The sequence below is a fragment of the Aulonocara sp. 'chitande type north' Nkhata Bay genome, linkage group LG7 (genome assembly GCF_057382095.1).
Source record: "Aulonocara sp. 'chitande type north' Nkhata Bay isolate Kocher_YH1m ecotype deep benthic linkage group LG7, A_spYH_male_GT1.1, whole genome shotgun sequence".
NCBI classification, from domain to species: Eukaryota; Metazoa; Chordata; class Actinopteri; order Cichliformes; family Cichlidae; genus Aulonocara; species Aulonocara sp. 'chitande type north' Nkhata Bay.
Window position 1 is genome coordinate 29,987,448 of NC_141350.1, and position 19,823 is coordinate 30,007,270.

A 19,823-nucleotide genomic window follows, 5' to 3' on the forward strand; every position below is an offset into this window, starting at 1 on the left:
ATTGTTTTCAGAGAGAAACATGGGTGTAAAAACCTGAGCTCATTATTTTGGTTATCAGGCCTGCATCACTCTGTCCCTGGTTTCTGAGCTGCTCTTGGCAGAAAGCTGGTTATTATAGAAATCTCTGGGTCTTTGTATATCAATGCTAATCCTGTCGCTCACCCTGCGACTGGCATCACAATAATTAGCCCTGCTTTGTAAATTGGTTCCTTGGCAAATAAACTGCTGATCAGATGTTCGTCCAAGAGTGTGAGGTTCAAAGTTGAGTTTTGTGTCCAGCTCTTATTGTTGTTTTTGGAACTTCTAAACATTTTAGCAACTTATGGTATGACATCACACCCCATGCGCCACCTTGTCAGTTTTGCTGATTGTTTTCATTGAAGTCTTGGATGATCCGTTGCTGTAAATTATGGGATGGCTTTTTCTCCTGTCCTTTCATAAATTTAATAAATGGTTCCAGTATATCCATTGCTGAAGGAGGTAATGAAGGCAGCACTGAAGATTTCTGTGGCAGAAACAAGCTTCCATAGTTTTTTGCCTTTTCTTCTCTGGGAGCTTGTTGAAGAGTAATCTGCTGATTGAGTTCAATGTGTTCTGTTTTAAAAGCTCACTCCTACCTGCAGTCTCTTTCTGATGCTTGGTCTGAGAGTTTTTCTCCTAGATTATCCCAAATGGTCATACTGACAAGAAGCCTCGGGATATGCTGGATCAATTACAGCTGCAGTCAGCTCGGAAGCACAAAGGTGGATATGTTCAATGTTTAGTTTTCATTGCTCTTTATGCCTGGGACCGTTTTACTTAGTGATATTAAAGTTTAAATGAAATAGAGTCATTGCACAGACATGGTTCAACCAGAACTGAGAAAGAAGTCGAAGAAAATAAAACAAAGATTCTCACATGCATCAAAAACTGTTCACATTTCTTCCAAAAAAGCCTTTTTCACTTTGCAAAAACTTAGGGTTGGGGTTTTGGTCCTCACCATGACCATTTAGATTTCACTGGGTTAAAATTTGGAAACAATAATCCTAAAGGTATCCAGCAGGTGGAGCTAAAGAACGTTTTCCCTCCATTTACTACTAAAAATATAAGAAGCATACAGTACTTGGTTGAGATGTAACATTTTAAGAACAAAAGTATAGATACCCCCCTGCCAGAGCGATGGTGGCTGAGACGCAGCGGAGCAGAGGTATAAGTGCCTGGCTTAAAACAAGACACATTAGCTGCATTTTACCTTCAGTTACTCTTCATATAGTTGGTAGGAGGCAGGCCATGTTTCTTTTTACTGAAAAACATTACACCAGGTAACCAGCAGTGTTGAAAACATGTTTTCCGTCGATGTTTGCTACTCTACAATCCGTCCTGCTCTGTAGTAAAATCAGCGACATTTGACCGTCCTGTTGCTCCCATTGAAATGTATACAGCCTATTTAAAATCTAAAACTTCAAATTGTCCGTAGCCTATTGTTGTTACCACTGTCCTGTTTGAAATGGATACTAACTAGCTAACTGACTGAATGCCCCTTAACATTATAACTCCCATTGTGTGTGTGTGTGTGTGTGTTTGTGTACAGAGAGACAGCCAAGTTCATAATGGATATAAGGAAGTTTGTTTTGTTTTTTTTTAAAAAGGAGCCACATTCAGGTAAAAGTGTAAGATCAAATGATCCGTCTCTCAAAAATAATGTTGGATCAGTGTTTCAATATTTATATCTTTTAATAGATATTCATGTGGTTTGGTTATTTGCCTTTTGGTTGAAAGTACACTGAGAGAGGACTTTGTGTTAGCGATCTTAATAGTATTTTTTTCATATTAATGTAATTTTTCACCTAATTGAATCTATTTGTGTATGATTTTCAGTCCAAAGAGGAGAACGTGAGGAGAAAGTACAAGGTCAGGAAGAACCAGGTAAGAAAACAGACAGGGAACAGTGACAGGCACAACAGAAACTGTTAAACTGACAAAGAGAAAAAACCAGATTTTACTCAAACAATCTGGAAGTTGTGTCCTCCCTATATTAAAGCTGCTGTACAGAATCTGCAAAACAAACTGGGTTGAAACATTTGACCCTCTTTAACAACATTCCAATATAACATTATCATTGATTGGGGAGATTAAAATTAATAATATATTTTTATGTGGTTCAACCACAACTCTAATAAAACCTCAGCCAGTAATAGGTAGGCCAACTTTTGGACCGTCCAGTTGTCTGTATGACTGCTGCAGTACATACATCACATTTGCACACTATCAGAAAGTGCCAAACAGCCCTGGTGGAGTGAGGAGCTGTAAAGAGAAGCAGATGCTCTGTTTATATTCTAAAAATTTTTAAGCTTGTTTCAAAGATTCTGTACTGCAGATTTAAATGTTTTCCAAAAGCACACAGACACTTATTAGTGTTTCTCAAACTTTTTACAGTGTGAGAAAATGTCAAGCTCTCCCAAGTACCACTATGAAAGCATGAAACTCAGAAACTTTACAACACAAAATTAGTATTATTAAATTAATAAAATTAGTGCCTGCAATAAAGATTTTTTCGTACATTCTATACATTCTACCACAGGCAAAGCTGCCTCCATTTCTATAGTTTTTTATTAATATTTTGTAATAATTTATTCTGTTTTGGGAGTATTTTTTTATGTATCTGTATTATACTGTTTACTTTTTACTCACTATTGGCGTCATTCCCCCCCCCCCCCCCCCCCCCCCCCCGTAATTAAGGTTACGGTATGTATTTTTTTTTTATTCCAATCCATTCTTCCTTTGCAGCATTTAAATAACCTTTATCAGATTTGATAATTTTGTTACAGTCTTTTCAAAAGTGTTCTGGTTTTCTTCAATTGTGTGAAAATGTACAAAACGGTGATGTCATGTTTTGTGACGAGGACCCAGGCACAGAGAGACTTAATTTAATTTAATAAAGAAATTTGCAGACTTGCACAGAGATGGTAAAATTTTGATGACTGATAACAGAGACGAAGACAGCAGATGACGAGCACATGGAGGAACAGGGGTTTAAATGCACCAAGGAGACAGTCAGAGGGAACACGGGACAACTGGAGACATGTAAGGATGCAGGGACTGAAAGAGCCAGGGAAGAAGTCTCATCGTGACGAGTAAAGTTCATTGCCTGGCTGGGCAGTTCTCTGGGTGCTCAGCACCCCCAAAGCTCCACTCCTAGAATCGCCCCTGATTAGATCTATTTGATTAATAAATCATTTTAATAAATAAACCTTCCCTGTTTAAACATGTGCCATAGTGTGGTCTCCCTTTGCATGTGACTTCTTGATGTTTGTTCACACACACACACACACACACACCTCAGCATAAATGAGTACACCCCAATTATAGTCTTAGGAGAAAAGCCACACTTAAGACTACACAATTCGAATTAACAGGCATTAAACCACAAGTAGAGCTGGGCGATAGAACGATAACGATATGTATCGCGATATACTTTTACTCGATAGAGAAATTAAGCTATCGCGATAGACCTCGCCGCTCTTGTCCTCAAAAAAAAAAAAAAAAAAAGGTCAGCCAATCCAAATTAAGTAGCGCAGAGCCGAACCAATCACAGCCGCAGCGTCACGTCGCGTGACTTGTTACGTTCAGCACAAGTGCCAAGCCTCACGTGTGTTTGTTTGGGAAGCAGCCAGCGGGTAATGGAGGAAATGAGTGTGCCGACTAGAAAAATCAACCGAGCGTGACCGAAGAGAAAACAGATGATGGTTCCAACGCCGGAGAGATTGTCGAACGGAAGAGCCATAGAAGTTCCGTAGTGTGAAGGTATTTCGGCTATTTCAAGTCTGACAAAAAACAGAGTAGCGTGCACTGTAAATTGTGCCGAAAGCAAGTCTGGAAATACAATAAACTGGTGCATGCGTCACACTGTGCGCCACGTTATTGTTTCGGTGAAATGAATTTCTACAATACTGTTACTGTTAATTCTACTCTCTGCAGTGTTTAAATGCTTACATATACACACAGTTACTGTCCCTCCACACATACGACTCTGTTCTGCTTCTATGCCCCAGCTTTGTTTACTTTTTCCCACCGAGGCTTCTAGACTTCTGATTGGCCAACATTTCTGCACGGTTAGGAATCTAGCGCCACCTGCTGCTTTGGCATGTTCATAGCAGCGTTTTCCTTCATTTCTGCCTTTATGTGTGGACGGGATTATTTTTTTAAAACGAAAACGGAAAATCTCAGTTTTCAAAAATACCCGTGTACGTGTGGACATAGCCTCAGTCTCTGACTGGAAGCGCTAATTCGTCATTCGGCTTTTGTCAGACTAAAGTAACTGTTAAAACTGTTTGAAAAGCTCAGCTATACAACAAGGAGAGATTGAGAATTTCCTTTTAGTTCTCAGTTTATTTGATATTGACAAAAGTTAGTCAGTTTTGTCTGTTCTTCTGTAAAACAAACTAAGATTTATTTTTAGAATTAATATTTTGTTTCTAAGTGGAATTGACAATTTAGTCTGTTTCGTTTGTTCTATTTTGAAACTTAAACGCTTTAGCAGCTGCCTTTTGTGTAGTTTGCAATATTTGCCTTTATTTATCTGAAAAAGTCTCATGTTCCTTAAGTACATCTACCCTGTTGAACTTATTATGGGAAATAAATATTTAAATAAAAACAAGCTGCTGATTATTTCACATTTTACTTGTGAGCAACGGCACATTTAAATCTTACAAATATAGTTATTTGGCTTATATCGTGATAGATATCGTTATCGCCTGAAATGAAAAAAACATATCGTGATATGAAAAAATCTCATATCGCCCAGCTCTAACCACAAGTGAGTCTAATGATTCATTTAAGAGGTGTCCAGCAGACGGGTAACTATAAAAGGGCATTACTTAACAAATAAAAGCCCTTCCCATTTCATGCTGTCAGCAATGGCTCCACATGGAAGAGAAATGTCTGAAAATCTGAGAAAGGAAATCATTTCTTTACACAAAAAGGTGAGGGCTACAAGAAGATCAGCAAATCCTTACATATCAGTCAAAATACTGTAGCAAAAGTGATCCAAAATTTTAAGAAAGATGGAAGTGCAACCATCATACAGAGATGTCCAGGCTGCCAAGTTAAGTTGACATCTCAACAGGAGCGTCTTCTGATGAGAAGGGTTGAAGAAAATCACCATGCAAGTTCACTGCAGTTAGCTAAAGCAGTAGAAAGCCAAACTGGAGGGACTGTTTCCTGTGACACCATACGGTGCACACTCCATAGGAATAGCATGCATGAGTATCGTCCACGAAGGAAGCCTCCCCTAAAGACCATGGACAAAAAGCATGCCTAGAATTTGCTAGGGCTCATGCTGAAAAAGATGAAGACTAATGGGACTCTATACACCGGAGTGATGAAACAAAGATCACTGTTTTTTGGAACTAATAGTTTATAGCTGCATTTCATTGATGGTATCATGAACTCAACAATGTACTGCTCTATAAGATGCTGCCATCACTGCGTACACTTGGTCGTCACGCACTTTTCCAACATGACAATGATCCAAAACACACATCTAAAGCTACTGTTGCATTTCTGAAGAAAAACAGGGTGAAGGTGATTGAAGGGTGAAGTAGGTCTCCTGAACCCAATCGAACACCTGTGGGGAATTCTGAAGCGACAAGTTGAGCATCACTCTCCAGCATCCAGGCTCTAAAAGAGGTTATTCTTGAAGAATGAAAAAAGATAGATGTTGCAATATGTCACCAACTTGTTCATTCCATGCCTAGAAGACTTGGTGCTGTCCTTGAAAATCACAGTGGTCATACAAAACACTAGATATAGTAGTTTATGTTGTGCGGTGTATTCATTTTTGCTTCAACCAGTTTGAGTAAAACTGAAGATTTTATGATCTAAGTTACATTATTAAGCTTAATTTCATGTTATGGAGTTAAACAAGTGTTCAGTAAAACTCAGCCTTGTGAAAATTTTGGATATTGTTCTTTCGTTCACTGAGCTACTGTTTAATTTTGTACTTTTTAAAGGGGGTGTACTCATTTATGCTGAGCACTGTGTGTGTGTGTGTGTGTGTGTGTGTATGTATATATATATAATACGGCTCTGTGTCTTTTTACGTTGCGCACTGGTTCACTATCACTCACAAAAATTACCAAAACACAACACAAATCCCGCCAATGATTCACTTCCTTATAAACCGCTGAATCAGGTACCCAAGCTGTGAAGTACCAAATGAAGCTTCGGATGTCTGGCATGAATACAGTACCTTGTCCTCCAGCACTGCAGTGAAGAACCACGGAGCCACTTTAGACTTCTAGTTTTGATAAACCTGCCTAGATCAGGTGACCCTGAACAAGGAATCATCACTGTTACAATTCTTTTTCTATTTGAGGTTTACATTGTAGTTTAAAGTCTAGGTCAAAAATAATTGCAAGCTGTGAATTTATGCTCTTAGCCTTAATCTCACTGTCTGATAACAACAATGACATCACTCAAATCCAAGAAAATCTGACCATGCTCACAAAGTATAACACACCTTTTAGTTTAGCTGCTGGGGGACTTTCCCAAGAGGCACTGAGCACGATGGAGTTGTTGGATACAACTTATTAACCAAACTCATTAGCTGATAACACTAAATCTTTTAATGTAAACTGTGTTATTTTCAACTCCTGAAAATGGTAAATCCCTAAGGACCCCAAAGCACTTTACACTGCCTTCAGTCATCCACCCATTCACACACACATTCACACACTGGTGATGGCAAGCTACATTGTAGCCACAGCCGCCCTGGGGCGAGGCTGTGGGACACTGGCGCCACCGGACCCTCTGACCACCACCAGTAGGCAACGGGTGAAGTGTCTTGCCCAAGGACACAACGACCGAGACTGTCGGAGCCGGGGCTCGAACCGGCAACCTTCCAATTGCAAGACGAACTGTGAACTCTTGAGCCACGGTTGCCCCGAAAATCATCAGTTGTGATGAAAAACAACTGGAGGCGATGTGTTAATACCAATGGGTGACTTCAAAATTATTAAGTCTCTTTCTTTGCTCTTTCTCAGCTTTCCTGAGAGGCTATATAATACAGTATGCCTCATTTAAAAAGAGGCAAAATATTACTAAACTTCAAAATCTAGAACGTCAAATTAAACTTGCTGATTTAAAATTTAAAAATGATTGTTCTTCATTAAATTTGAATGAATTGACCAAGTTAAAATATGAATTTAATGCAATACTGTCACAAAAAGCTGAATTTTCTCTATTTCGTGCTAGACAAAAACACTTCGAGGAAGGGGATAAGGCCGGAAGGCTCTTAGCAAGATATATTAAACAGAGAGAGACTATGGCTATGATCTCAGCTGTTAAAGATAATAATGGACGTCTTTTCTTTAAACCTAAAAAAATTAATACAATATTTAGTAATTTTTATAAAGATCTTTATAGCTCGGAATCAAGCATTTCAGAGAGTGATATAAAGAAATTTTTGTTATCTTTAAATCTTCCTAGGGTGACAGTGGATCAACTGAAATATTTGGACACTCCCATTACCGTTGAAGAGATAGTGGGAGTTATTAAACACCTGCCCTCTGATAAAGCACCAGGCCTGGATGGATATACAGCTGAATTTTATCAATCCTTTCCAGAAGATCTTGCGCCACTGCTTTTAAACACTTATAAGGAATCTTTTCAAGAGGGTAGGCTCCCACCTTCACTATCTGAAGCCATCATTACACTTATCCTAAAGAAGGATAAGGACCCCACTGACTGTAAAAGCTACAGACCGATAAGTCTGACCTCCTATGATAGTAAGATTTTATCTGGCTAATCGATTAAACCGGGTAATAACCTCTCTTGTACATGTAGATCAAGTTGGTTTCATAAGCTCACGCTCTTCAGCTGATAATATTAAGAGGTTAATTGATATTATGTGGGCGGTTCAGGGCAGCCATTCTCCCATAGCTGCAATTTCGCTGGATGCCGAAAAGGCATTCGACAGAGTCGAGTGGAGATATTTATTCGCTACTTTAGAGTGTTTCGGTTTTACCAAAAGCTTTATTAATTGGATTCAGCTTATATATGCACACCCCAAGGCATCAGTACTCACAAATGGAATAATAGGGCCTTCTTTTGAACTAGGTAGAGGAACCAGGCAGGGGGATCCCCTCTCTCCACTTCTTTTTGCTCTGGCCCTTGAGCCGCTGGCAGTGGCTATTCGTAGGGAGCCCAATTTTCCAGGTGTCAGTATAGGGAGAGACTGTCATAAACTGAGGTTGTACGCCGATGACATTTTGCTTTTTATATCAGACCCAGAAAAGTCTTTAAACTCCTTGCAGGCAATAATAAATACGTTTTCAGCTATTTCTGGTTATAAGGTGAATTGGACCAAATCAGAGGCCCTTCCGTTAACTAATTATTGTCCTAGGTCACTTTTTCAAACCGGTATGTTTTCCTGGCCTCAGAAGGGCATTAAGTATTTAGGCATCACCTTCCCGCCTCATTTGTCAGACCTGATAAAGATAAATTTTGAACCTTTACTCAGTGATATGAAAATTAATATTGATCGCTGGTCTCAGATGTATCTCTCAATGTGGGGAAAGGTAAACGTAATCAAAATGGTATGTACACCTAAGTTCAATTATTTGTTGCAGGCTCTACCAATTCATGTTCCTTTGAAATACACCAAACAGTTTGACCAGCTCTGTAAGTCATTTATATGGAATAATAAAAAGCCTAGATTGAATCTGAGAAAACAGCAAAAACCAGTGGACAGAGGTGGGTTAGGGATGCCTAATCTACTTTTATATCATTATGCTTTTTCTCTTCGGCATTTGGCACATTGGTTCTTACCCCCTGAGAAAGTGCCTCCTTGGTTTTCCATTGAAAGTACTGCTTGCTCGCCATTTACACCATTATATAGCTTATCAACTAATTTGTCCCCCCGTATCCAATCACACCCGGTACTTTCTCATTTGAAAGAAGTATGGAAAAGAATGTCCAAATTATTCACATTTGATCCATATCTTAACCAATCTGCTGGTATTTGGTATAACCCCAAACTTTCTATTTCTAAACTACCCTTCTTTTGGAAGCTCTGGTTTCAGAGAGGTATAACAGTGTTGGGGGATCTTTATGAAAATAGTATATTTAAATCATTTGGAAAACTTGCAGAAGAATTTGATTTACCTAGACAGGAATTTTGGAAATACCTGCAACTAAGACATTTGATGGCCAATACATGTGGTTCATTCGCAAAGTTCCCTTTAAGCTGCGATTTTCTGGAGGAAATAAAAAAAAAACCTTTGGGCGTGGACAAGAGGCATCAGCTTATTACAAAATGCTTTTATTAGCTTCTGATCCTAACACACTGTCCCTCAAAAGAACGTGGGAAATGGACTTAAATCTCAACTTTACAGTGGAGGAATGGAATGGCATCCTCAGGAATCTGAAAAAAATGTCACGCGAATTGAGTTCAAGATTGGTTCAATTTAAGATTTTAAATAGAGTATACTGGACACCCTCACGGTTGCATAGGGTGGGTCTAGCGACTGATGATGCATGCTGGAAATGCCAGCAAGGAAGTGGCACACTTTAACATTTGCTCTGGGGGTGCTCCAAAGTCCAAGATTATTGGATTCATATTCACACTGTAGTAGAGAAGGTTGTAGGTCAAGGGGTCCCATTTATGAACAGTCTTTATGTATTAGGAGACCCTTCAGCTTTGAGTCACTTATCCACTTCTCTTGCTCATTGGGTATTATGCTGGGGAGGAAGCTGCTGGTGAAAGAGTGGAAGGCCTCATCGACTCCTACCTTCTCTCAGTGGTATACCTCTTTGGGACAAGTGGCAGCTTACGAAAGATTATCATATAGACTGCTAAATAGACTGGATGACTATAATGATAAGTGGGCTAACTACTTTTTACATACAGGTCAGTGACGTATCCGGCTAAAGTAGTTAAGGTCGGACTAAATAGGATAGCTGTAATGTGGTCTATGTGAAATGTTGGCATCATTTTTTTTTTTTGTGGGGGGGATGGAAATATGCATTGATTCTCAATTTGTTCTGTTTTTGTTACTGGGAATGTCCATTCTGCTATTCTGCTATCTTTTGGTTTGTTTGTTTTTTTGGGGGGGAGGGGGGGGGGGGGGTGTTTGTATATTAAAATCTAATAAAGTTTGAGTCATAAAAAAGTCTCTTTCTTTGACCTAGAGAGAATGGTTCTAAGAGCTTCCTGGCCTCTTAATTGCCTGAGCAGGTGAGATAGAGGGAGTTGTCAGAGTCATATTGGGATACACAATCTTGTAGAGCAGATGTGGTCAGAAGGCAATGACCTAAAACAGACCATACAGCTCTTATTTGAGGTATCTTTCTCTGTCTGAAAGAAACAGCAGAACCACAACCCAGATGTACACAGAAGACATTAACTGTCTCCATCCTCCAATCAAATGACTCCACTGGTCTCCACTCTCCCAAATGTTTCAGCTCCAGGATTCCTTCACAGCGACTGGCTCCTCCCACAAACCTGACAGGCTCTGAACAGAAAGCAGAAAGTCATCAGTAAAGAATAAAGCGAGTTTGAACCACATCAAAGCTGCAGCTCCTCTTCTACCTGAGCAGGTGAGTCCAACAGCTTTGCCAGGTGAGCAGCTGTTTCTAGCTGAGCCTGAGCTTCTACAGTCCAGGAGAGCAGACTCATGGCCTCCACACTGGTACTCTTTGCTCCACACTGGAGCCTCCACTTCTCCATACAGCGCCCCCTGGAGGACCGAAGGAGGCCCACAGCCGAGCTCCCTACAGACCGCCTCTGCATCCTGCTGGTCAAAGTCAGCTTCACACACTGAGGACCAGCTCTGGTTAGACTTCACCTCCAGTCTGCCTGAACACAGACTGGAACCATTCAGCAGCCTGACAGAGTCTGGAGACATCAGAGAAGATCAAACAGAGAGATCAGAGACAGCAGACACACAAGAAAAAGATGGCAGCAAACAACTATTCACTGATTCAACCTCAGCACAACTCAACATGACTTCATCATTAACAACAGAACACATCTTTATAACGGCACACACCGCAGACATGTTAACACCACATTTAGATTCAAACACCGGACCAGCTCTCAGTAAGTCATTAATATGTGCATCTGAATGGTCCTAACCTGTGCAATAAATAAATAAATATGCATGAAAAATTCATGTTTCGGCACCTGGTGATTTTGTTCTCACCACAATGTGAACATTAGTGAATCAGGATCACTGTAAATAACAGGCTTGTGCTGCCTCAACCAAGTTTATCTGAAAAAGGGACAAAGACACCAGGACTCATTCACAAACAGTCCTTAGTACTGCTGTTACCACTGCTACGAGTACTATTGCTGCATTACATGTGAAGAAAAGAAGAAAATGGAAGGAAAAGATGTAGGCTTTCATCTTTTCATGAAGATACTCTAATATTATCTGATTGTATCTTTCATTAAAATGGCTTCTATCCTTGCTGGTCACTTTCTGACATTTTATTAGTATAATTTGTTTCTCATTGGAGCTCTTGGTGGTTTACAGTGAGCCTGATTTGCTGACTCTTGGTGGTAAAAAATGTGCACGCTTGTTTTTTTCAAGTTATTGATATTATTGTGGTTGTGTGTTGTTACATTCTTCTCACATGTTATGTCATACAGTGGGATGCAAAAGTTTGGGCAACCTTGTTAATAGTCATTATTTCCCTGTATAAATCGTTGGTTGTTACAATAAAAATGCCAGTTAAATATATCATACAGGAGACACACAGTGATATTTGAGAAGTGAAATGAAGTTTATTGGATTTACAGAAAGTGTGCAATAATTGTTTAAACAAAATCAGGCAGGTGCATAAATTTGGGCACTGTTGTCATTTTATTGATTCCAAAACCTTTGAACTAATTATTGGAACTCAAATCGGCTTGGTAAGCTCAGTGACCCCTGACCTACATACACAGGTGAATCCAATAATGAGAAAGAGTATTTAAGGGGGTCAATTGTAAGTTTCCCTCCTCTTTTAATTTTCTCTGAAGTGTAGCAACATGGGGGTCTCAAAACAACCATCATGGTTTAGGGCAGAGCTAGCGTAATGGACAGGGCTCCCACACAAACGCAAAGCAGGAGATGAAGCATCGCCAAATGTGTTTCCAAACCAACTTCCTTCCAAGCCAAAGACTAGAAAATATGGTGAAGCATCTTCCCTTTGGCTTCACCTGCACAAGTGCCAAAGTAGGTCTCCCCTGCAGAATTGGTTTTCCCTTCATCAGGAGCAGCGCTGGGCTCTCCAAATCACAGACAAACAGCATCCCACATTGTTGATTTTTAGTTCACAAACACTTGTTGTAATGAGTAACTACTCCTGAACTTTTGGAGATGTTAGCTCTTATACTGTATATGAGACACATTTTTAGCTTCTAATATTAGAGATCCTGCCACTGGCTTTGGGCTGTGCAGGGCTTTCCCTCTTCCGGAAGATGATTGAATAAACAATTATAAATGTTTTGACCACTCTGAGTCGGGTTTTCTCTGTTCTATCATGGGGATCAAAGAATCGGGTTTAATAATGGGTAAGCCGTGAGTACTCAGACTGAACTGAGTACTCAGCTTCTCTACAATCTTCCCATATGGCGTTAAATAAACACATGGTTTCATTGACCAGATTGATGGCATTGTACATTTTGAAACCCGTGAACCCCTTCCTACCTGGGATAAACAGATTGTAGAGAAGCTCACGGCTTTGCAATGGGAAATAGATAGACCCGGTGACCAGTGATGGACATTAAGAACAACTGCAAAATTGGTGCACTTGTCTGCACTAACTCAAACAATCATCTCCCTCACTCATGCAGCTCAGGAACAACAAATTCTTGTCCCTGATGACGGGACTATGTTTAGTCTCTTTCAAGTACACCTGCATTGGCTGAAGACTGTTGACTTTTGCTTAACCGGGTGAAGGACACTCTCTCTCAAGTTGAACACAGGATACACACACATACACCTCGGATGCTTGCCCCTCGTCCGACGCGCATCTCTGCACTGGAACGCGTAGAGTTGCCGCCATGTGATGCTGCTGTCTGCATTGGCTTACTCTAACCCTGCTCACCCACCCCTGTTGCTTGTCACGTGTTTTCAGGGTGTTACGGTGTGAAGATTCGTGTGCTTTTGTGCTGAGGAGTTTTTGTTTTCTGTTCTCATACTGATCCCCTATCAGGAGCTCAGTCTGAGTAGAGTTCTTTGGCAGCTCTGTTCATCTCTGCTCCCGTCAGCTTTACTCAGCTGCCTGCCCTCCTGCTACAGTTATTGCTCTTCACAGATTCCTTGCTCCTGAAACCCAGCAGCCTTACCCGGACCACCTACCTCCCCCCTGCCATTTCTCCGCCTTCAAAGATGTACTGAGACTCCTGGGTGCATTCCCTGAAGCCCATGCCTTTTCTCCATGCCCCTGAGTTAAAGCATTCCTGATGAAGATTTAGTTTCTCACATATTCAGTGTCATTGTGTTTTTCCCTGGTCATAGTTTCACTAGTTTTTAGCCTCACTGATCTTGTAGACCTTAGTTCATAGTTCACTGTCTAGTTGATTTTGCAATTTCATGTCTTCTAAATAAAATCTTGTTCATCACACTTTCTCGTGTGAGTCCTGCTTCTGAGTCCTTCTGTCTGTCGGCCTCGGCCGTGACACTGTCTGTGACTCATTATGAGTGCTTTTGTTTTTAAGGATGTTCAGATTATTTTCTGAGCACCAGTGGGACAAGTTCTCTACCTCCACGCTGTATACTGTCCCATCTCCATCAGAAATTAGCCCAACCACAGTGGTGTCATCGGCATACTGGTCTATAACGTTGGGTGGGTGGGTTGGTGTACAGTCATAGGTGTACAGGGCTTACAGCAGGGGTGTCAAACTCAAATACACAGTGGGCCAAAATTCAAAACTGGAACAAGGTCGCGGGCTAACATTAATGTTTACTGAAAAAAAAATCTTCCTCCAGATTTAAGAATGAATCTCTTCTTATGGACTTGTTGGGATTCAGAGATTCTTTTATTGCTACCATATAATTTGCCTTATGAAGAATGTATTAATAACATGTTTCACAGTATCATTTATCGGTAATATTTCCTACAGGGTTTGTATTGCATTGAATATGTCTGTCATCACATTGACCTTTCTATTTTTACAGGTTGAGTTCATTCTATACACAATGCATAAATGTGCTTGGTTAGAGTTGATGTTCCATTCTAGAAGGTTTTAAGCTTCACTGGTGAGAGTGTCCAGATGATACATGCTGAGGGGAGATGAGAACATAGCAGGTTAATTGCATGCATGCTTACAATACACATATTAATCTAGTAGCAGGTTTGAGTGAAGGCCTAAGTGTCTTCTGCTTCAGTTTGAGACTGGCTGCAAAGTACTCTACTTAGGGATTAATGACAAGGGTCCATCATTAGCTCTCAGAGATGCTAAGACCTGAAGTTATTACCTTAAAAGGCAAGTAATGTAGAAAGGAGAAGTTATATGTCGGTGTAAGGTTATATGTATGTGATGTACCCTTGTCTGCATGAATTGAACTTTTGCCCGTCTGTCACCATGTATTTTTGAACTGCATTGACGTAGGTGTGATATTTTGTCCTATAAAACCAGAACCCAATGTATTCTTGTCAGAGCAACCCATTCCGTATGCTGACGGTTGGTTGTTCTCCTGTGATAATAAAACTCATCGTTTGATTGCACTTTTCCGGAGCCTCCGTCGTTTGTTGTCTGGTCTAAAGTTGATCGATCTCGCAACAGACTCAAACAAGTTTTGCTGAAAAACTGAATATGGAACAAGCAAAGCTCAATACTAAACAATATATATATTAGCTGTATAATACCAGTAGGCCAGCTCTAATAATAATTTAGTATTGGCTTTGCGGGCCAAATGTAATTAGGCTGCGGACCAAATTTGGCCCGCGGGCCAGAGTTTGACACTAATGGCTTACAGTAAGGGACTGAGAATGCAGCCCTGTGGGGATCCAGTGCTGAGTGACAATTGGGGGGAGATTAAGATGGCTTTGATCAGGTGGCAGGGGGACCTGAAGGTGGTCCAGTTTGGTGGTGAGGATGTCTGGGTTTATGGTGGTGAACATTTAGCTGTAGTCCATGCTCACATAGCTCTTCTTGTTCTTCAGATGGTTCAGTGCTCTGTGAAGGATGATGGTGATGGCATCCTCCATGCTCAATAAGCAAACTGGTGGGGGTCAAGGGAGGGGGGTAGACATTCTCTGATTTGTTGAGACACTATCTGCTATCCACTATCCGTGTGCTGTACAATCCCATAGTAGATTACAATGTCATTAAACTAGTTATTAAACTTCTCATCGCCGTGTCTGGAAAGTGTGAATAAAGTTCATTGTGGTATCTGGGACTCAACAGGTGCAATGATGTCACTGTGGAGTTAAGAAATCTTTTACAGAGGGGATCTACATACACTCTTCCTAAACCTCTGAAATCCTTACCACAGCTATGGGAACTCATGATGTCATTGTAGAAGGTTAATGGTGTTTACTGGTCTTTCAAATTCATTAGATCCAAAGCCTAATTTTATCTCATGACGGATATAAACACATAATATCACTTCAAGATGGTGGAAGATAGGAGAATTTTTGAAAGCAGCAATCCCAGAATAGGTTATTGTCGTTGGCCGTTTTACTTCTTTTCACCGACTAACTAGTCTGACACTGTTTGTTGCAGACAGACTGTTCATACTATTAACCAGCTCCATTATGTGTTACAAGTCTATATTTCATAATTTTGTATCTTTGGTGAAATAGTCCACTTTTTCTAATAGTAGAAACCCAATCATTTTGAATGGGGAGCAATGCCTCTCTCTCAGCTGTGGATTAGTGGCAGAGTTACCACTCACTCTCCTCAGCCTTGTGTGGTGAAGGTTGTGAGTTTAAATGCAGCATGAAGTTTTTTTTTCAACATCACATTTAGTCTATATTGCATATTTACACTTCAACACACTTTTCAAAAATATTGTTTTCCTCCTCATAATCTCAGAAAGAAAACAAAAGGATTCCTACTACAGAGGGACAGCCTTACTGCGACAATGGAAATGTCCCTGATTTTCTCCATAAATACACAGACTAGTTGTCACATATTATGAAAAGATGATAGCAAACATGGGTTTACCTGAACAGGTTATGTCAAAGATGCTGGTAGGTGGCAGTTCCCAAGACACTGCACATTGCCCCAGAGGAGATCGAGACAGAAGACAGTCCCGACTGATCCACCACGTTGTTGGTCTACTCGAGGCATCCTCTCTTCTTCCAACAGAAACAGGAAAGCCACAGTCCAGATGTTCACAGACAACAGCTGCTTCCTTCCGAGTCCATGAATCGCCCTTCACTGCTCTCCACTCTCCCTGATGTTTCAGCTCCAGTATTCCTGCACAGCGACTGGCTCCTCCCACAAGCTTGAAATCATCAGACTCTGAATAGAAAAGGAATTTATGTCTGAAAATATTAAAATCAAACTTGGTAGATTCTGCTCCAGCAATTCTTTAAATCTCTTTTTCTTCTTCTTACCTGTAGACTTCTCTTCAGCCTGGGCTCCTGAGGAGGACATGAGAGAAAACTCATGAACATAAAGAGCAATTCTGAGTGGAGATCAGTCGAGGACAGAACAAACATGCCAGTATACTTTATGTTTTGTCAGTGTGCATGTGAATTAAGGATCTGAAAACACAGCTCACTGTACAAATGAAAACACCACAATTAATGATTTTTGAAAATCAACAAAAGAAAAAATGTTCTTTGCCACATTTATTGAACACCCACAAACGTGCAGGTTCAACAAAAACAAAGAAAGCAAGAAGCGTGTCCAGCATGTCTGCCTTCAGCACAGAGGCCGACAGAGACAACTTCTCCTTCTGTTGTTATATAATACTGATATTCTTACTTTTAATTGTATCTGACGTTAATTTTATGCACCAATTATTCAGCAAGTTGTGTCCAAATCCTTCAATAAAAAAAGTTACATGCTTAAAAGTGTCACACATTTTTACCTTGTACAACATGTGAGTGTATAAGACTGCTTAACAGTTACACAGTTTTTAGTGAAGTCTTTGGAAGCAGAGATCAGTCTTCATGAAGAAAGTACAAAGTCAAAATTTGTGGTAACCCTACAGAATCAATCATCAACTACAAAGCACACGAGAGTTATCTCGACAGAGTTATAGTCAAGGTCAATGTGTAGTATCAGAAGCAGTTAACATCATGATGTATTTAAAATCCAGGCAGCACATAATGTCAGTCACTGTAGTCAGTTGTTATTCTCTCAGAGCAAAGCTTCATGTACATGTTAGAATGAACCATTAATCTGAGAAAATCATCATTCCCAGCATCGGCGTAGTCGAGTTTATGTTTAATCACTCAGTGCAGAATCAGAAGACCCACATACGTATCAGCAAGGTGACAAGTAGGGACTTTTATCCTTTGGCTGCTCAGTTCAAACAAGCAGAGACAAAGGCTCCTTCAGCTCTGCACCACTTTCATCAGGTCACCACACTGTTCTCTTTTCTTCCGCCTGGTATCACCAATTCAACTCAGTCTTCTTAATCAACGTGCTTTAGACGGTGACCACAAAGCAAGAGGGCAGTGTGCTCATAGCTGCTGTCTGCCACGTTCTCTGTGAGCCTGCAGGGTCCTCTGGATACTCCAGCTGATACCCAGAATGTTATGTGTGTCGTGTCATGTCATGTCATGTCGTGCGTGTGCGTGTGTGTGTGATCAGGTTCTTTAATGGTCCAGTCAACTCAGTGAATACTAACTGGGAATTTTTAAAGTACAGTCCTACCTGAGCTCCACAGCAGCAGCAGCAACAGCAGCAGATCATGATGATGATGCATGATCCATGTACACAGACGTCTCTGATGGTCTTCTGTGCTGTGCTCAGTATTTACCTGTAGGGAGAGGCAGGACTTGAGTCCACTGTGTCTAATTTTGTCATTTCATCTTCAAATCTGTTGACCTCATTTGAACCCATATATTCCCGGCTGTGTTTAGCAGACTTCCCGTAAGTCCTCTGACATTCCCATTTATGGTCATGTAACGTAGTACAAGAAGAACGAGGTTAAATACTGACTGTTTTCCTACAGTAAATATTAACCTGCACTTTGTTCTTAAAATAAATGAACTGAACTTCAGTGTGTTTTTTTCTTTCTGTGTAAAGTGATCCTTTGACCTTTCAGCATGGTTATCCACACTCAGACTCCCATCATGCCCCCTGGCCCGTTTGCTTAAAAAGTGTGATGTAAAGACAAAAATAATCAATTTGAGATAATCCATTTTTATTTTTAATTTTTTTTACATGGATCTTGTCATCCAGCTCATTTTTTGTCCTGATTATTCAAAAAGCATTGGATTGTCACGTCATCTATGGCAGATGTATGGAGTGAAAAGAGTGTGGACCCAGATGCAGGAATACAATGACTAAACTAACAAAACCTAAGCAGGGAGGAAAGTAAAAACAAGTAAAAATAAACTAAACACCTGAGACTTGAAACACGGAACCTGGTGGTCACTAACCACTGGCTTTCATGTTTCATGCAAGTGGTGTGTATGAAGATCCTCGATCCTGTCAGGCAGCCTTTGCAATCAGAACTGTGATCTGAATGAGTGGTGCTGCCAAACAAGAAAAGCTACATAGAATCTCTATAGGTTCCTCCTCTTATAGCTGGTTATTTATTCATTTCTATTTGTGCTACTTCCATTATTACCTTATATCTGGTACACTATTATCATGTCTAAGGCAAGCCAGGCAAGAGAATAAAAAAAGAGGATTGATTACATCACATCACATTATATTATATTATATTATATTATATTATATTATATTATATTATATTATATTATATTATATATTAGAGACATCAACAAAAACTCCACAGAGCTCTTTAGGTCATTTTTTACAATTTAAGTTCACATTGTTGACAAACACAACCAGCTCAAACACGCAGTCATTTTTCTGTTACTGCTACACTCAAACATCTGCAGTAAGATATGTTGTAGTTATTATTTGGAAATGGACGTCATTAAGGGGATACGTCCTGTTGGAAATCTTTGATCTTAAATAAAATTAGTATTTTTTTATTGAAATTATGATAAATTAATCAATACAATATTTGAAAAAATAGATTTTTAAAATTTAGAACAATTTTACAGTATTTTTGTTAAAAGCTGGTGTTAGTAAATCTTTAGTAAATACTTCATCCAGTCATATTCATTGATAAATATCTCAAGGCGAATTGCAGCCGTGTTTTTGATACGATCACTTGCAGGCACAAACATTCCTCCAAACAAATGATCTGTCTGTATGAACTTTATTAGATGATAATGATAAGTTGTTCCATTTAATTGGCTCATTACAAAAAGCAGAGCAAATTATTTTCATGCACATCAAAGAAAACTTGATACAGAACAGGAAAAGTGTGTAATCATTGGTTGAGCATTAGTGCAGAAATTCATTTGGATATGAGATGATGCTCTTTGGAGATCATCCTCTGCTCCCTGAGTTTTGTCCTCTTAAACTTCTCAAACACAGAGGTCCCAGTAAACCTGCTCAGCGCCCTCCTGTCAACTCTAGTTCTGACTGTTGCTAGTCTGGAGAGACATGACAGCACACAGATCAGACCGACTGCATCACTCATGTCTGAAAGTAAAAACAGTAAAAGTAGTAAATCACTCACATTCAACTGTAACACACAGGCGAGTATGTGGCAGGTCTGAATGTTGTGTGACCCAAGACATTTGTGCTTCATTTGTAGTGACTGCAATCCTAATATTTTTATCTACTATTTTATTACTCTGTTACT

At 40.0% G+C, this 19,823-nt stretch overlaps 1 protein-coding gene across 1 annotated transcript; it reads right to left on the reverse strand.

The window, feature by feature from the left end:
* Positions 1-6,706: 6,706 nt before the first annotated feature.
* On the reverse strand, positions 6,707-17,975 carry LOC147325415 (scavenger receptor cysteine-rich type 1 protein M130-like). The gene is made up of 5 exons (XM_086299970.1): positions 17,807-17,975; positions 16,537-16,563; positions 16,142-16,441; positions 10,571-10,876; positions 6,707-10,493 (listed from the first exon to the last, which is right to left on the reverse strand). The coding sequence occupies exons 1-5, from the start codon at positions 17,856-17,858 to the stop codon at positions 10,201-10,203; spliced, it is 978 nt and encodes a 325-aa protein (XP_086156096.1). The 5' UTR covers positions 17,859-17,975; the 3' UTR covers positions 6,707-10,200.
* Between the last annotated feature and the right edge of the window lie 1,848 nt (positions 17,976-19,823).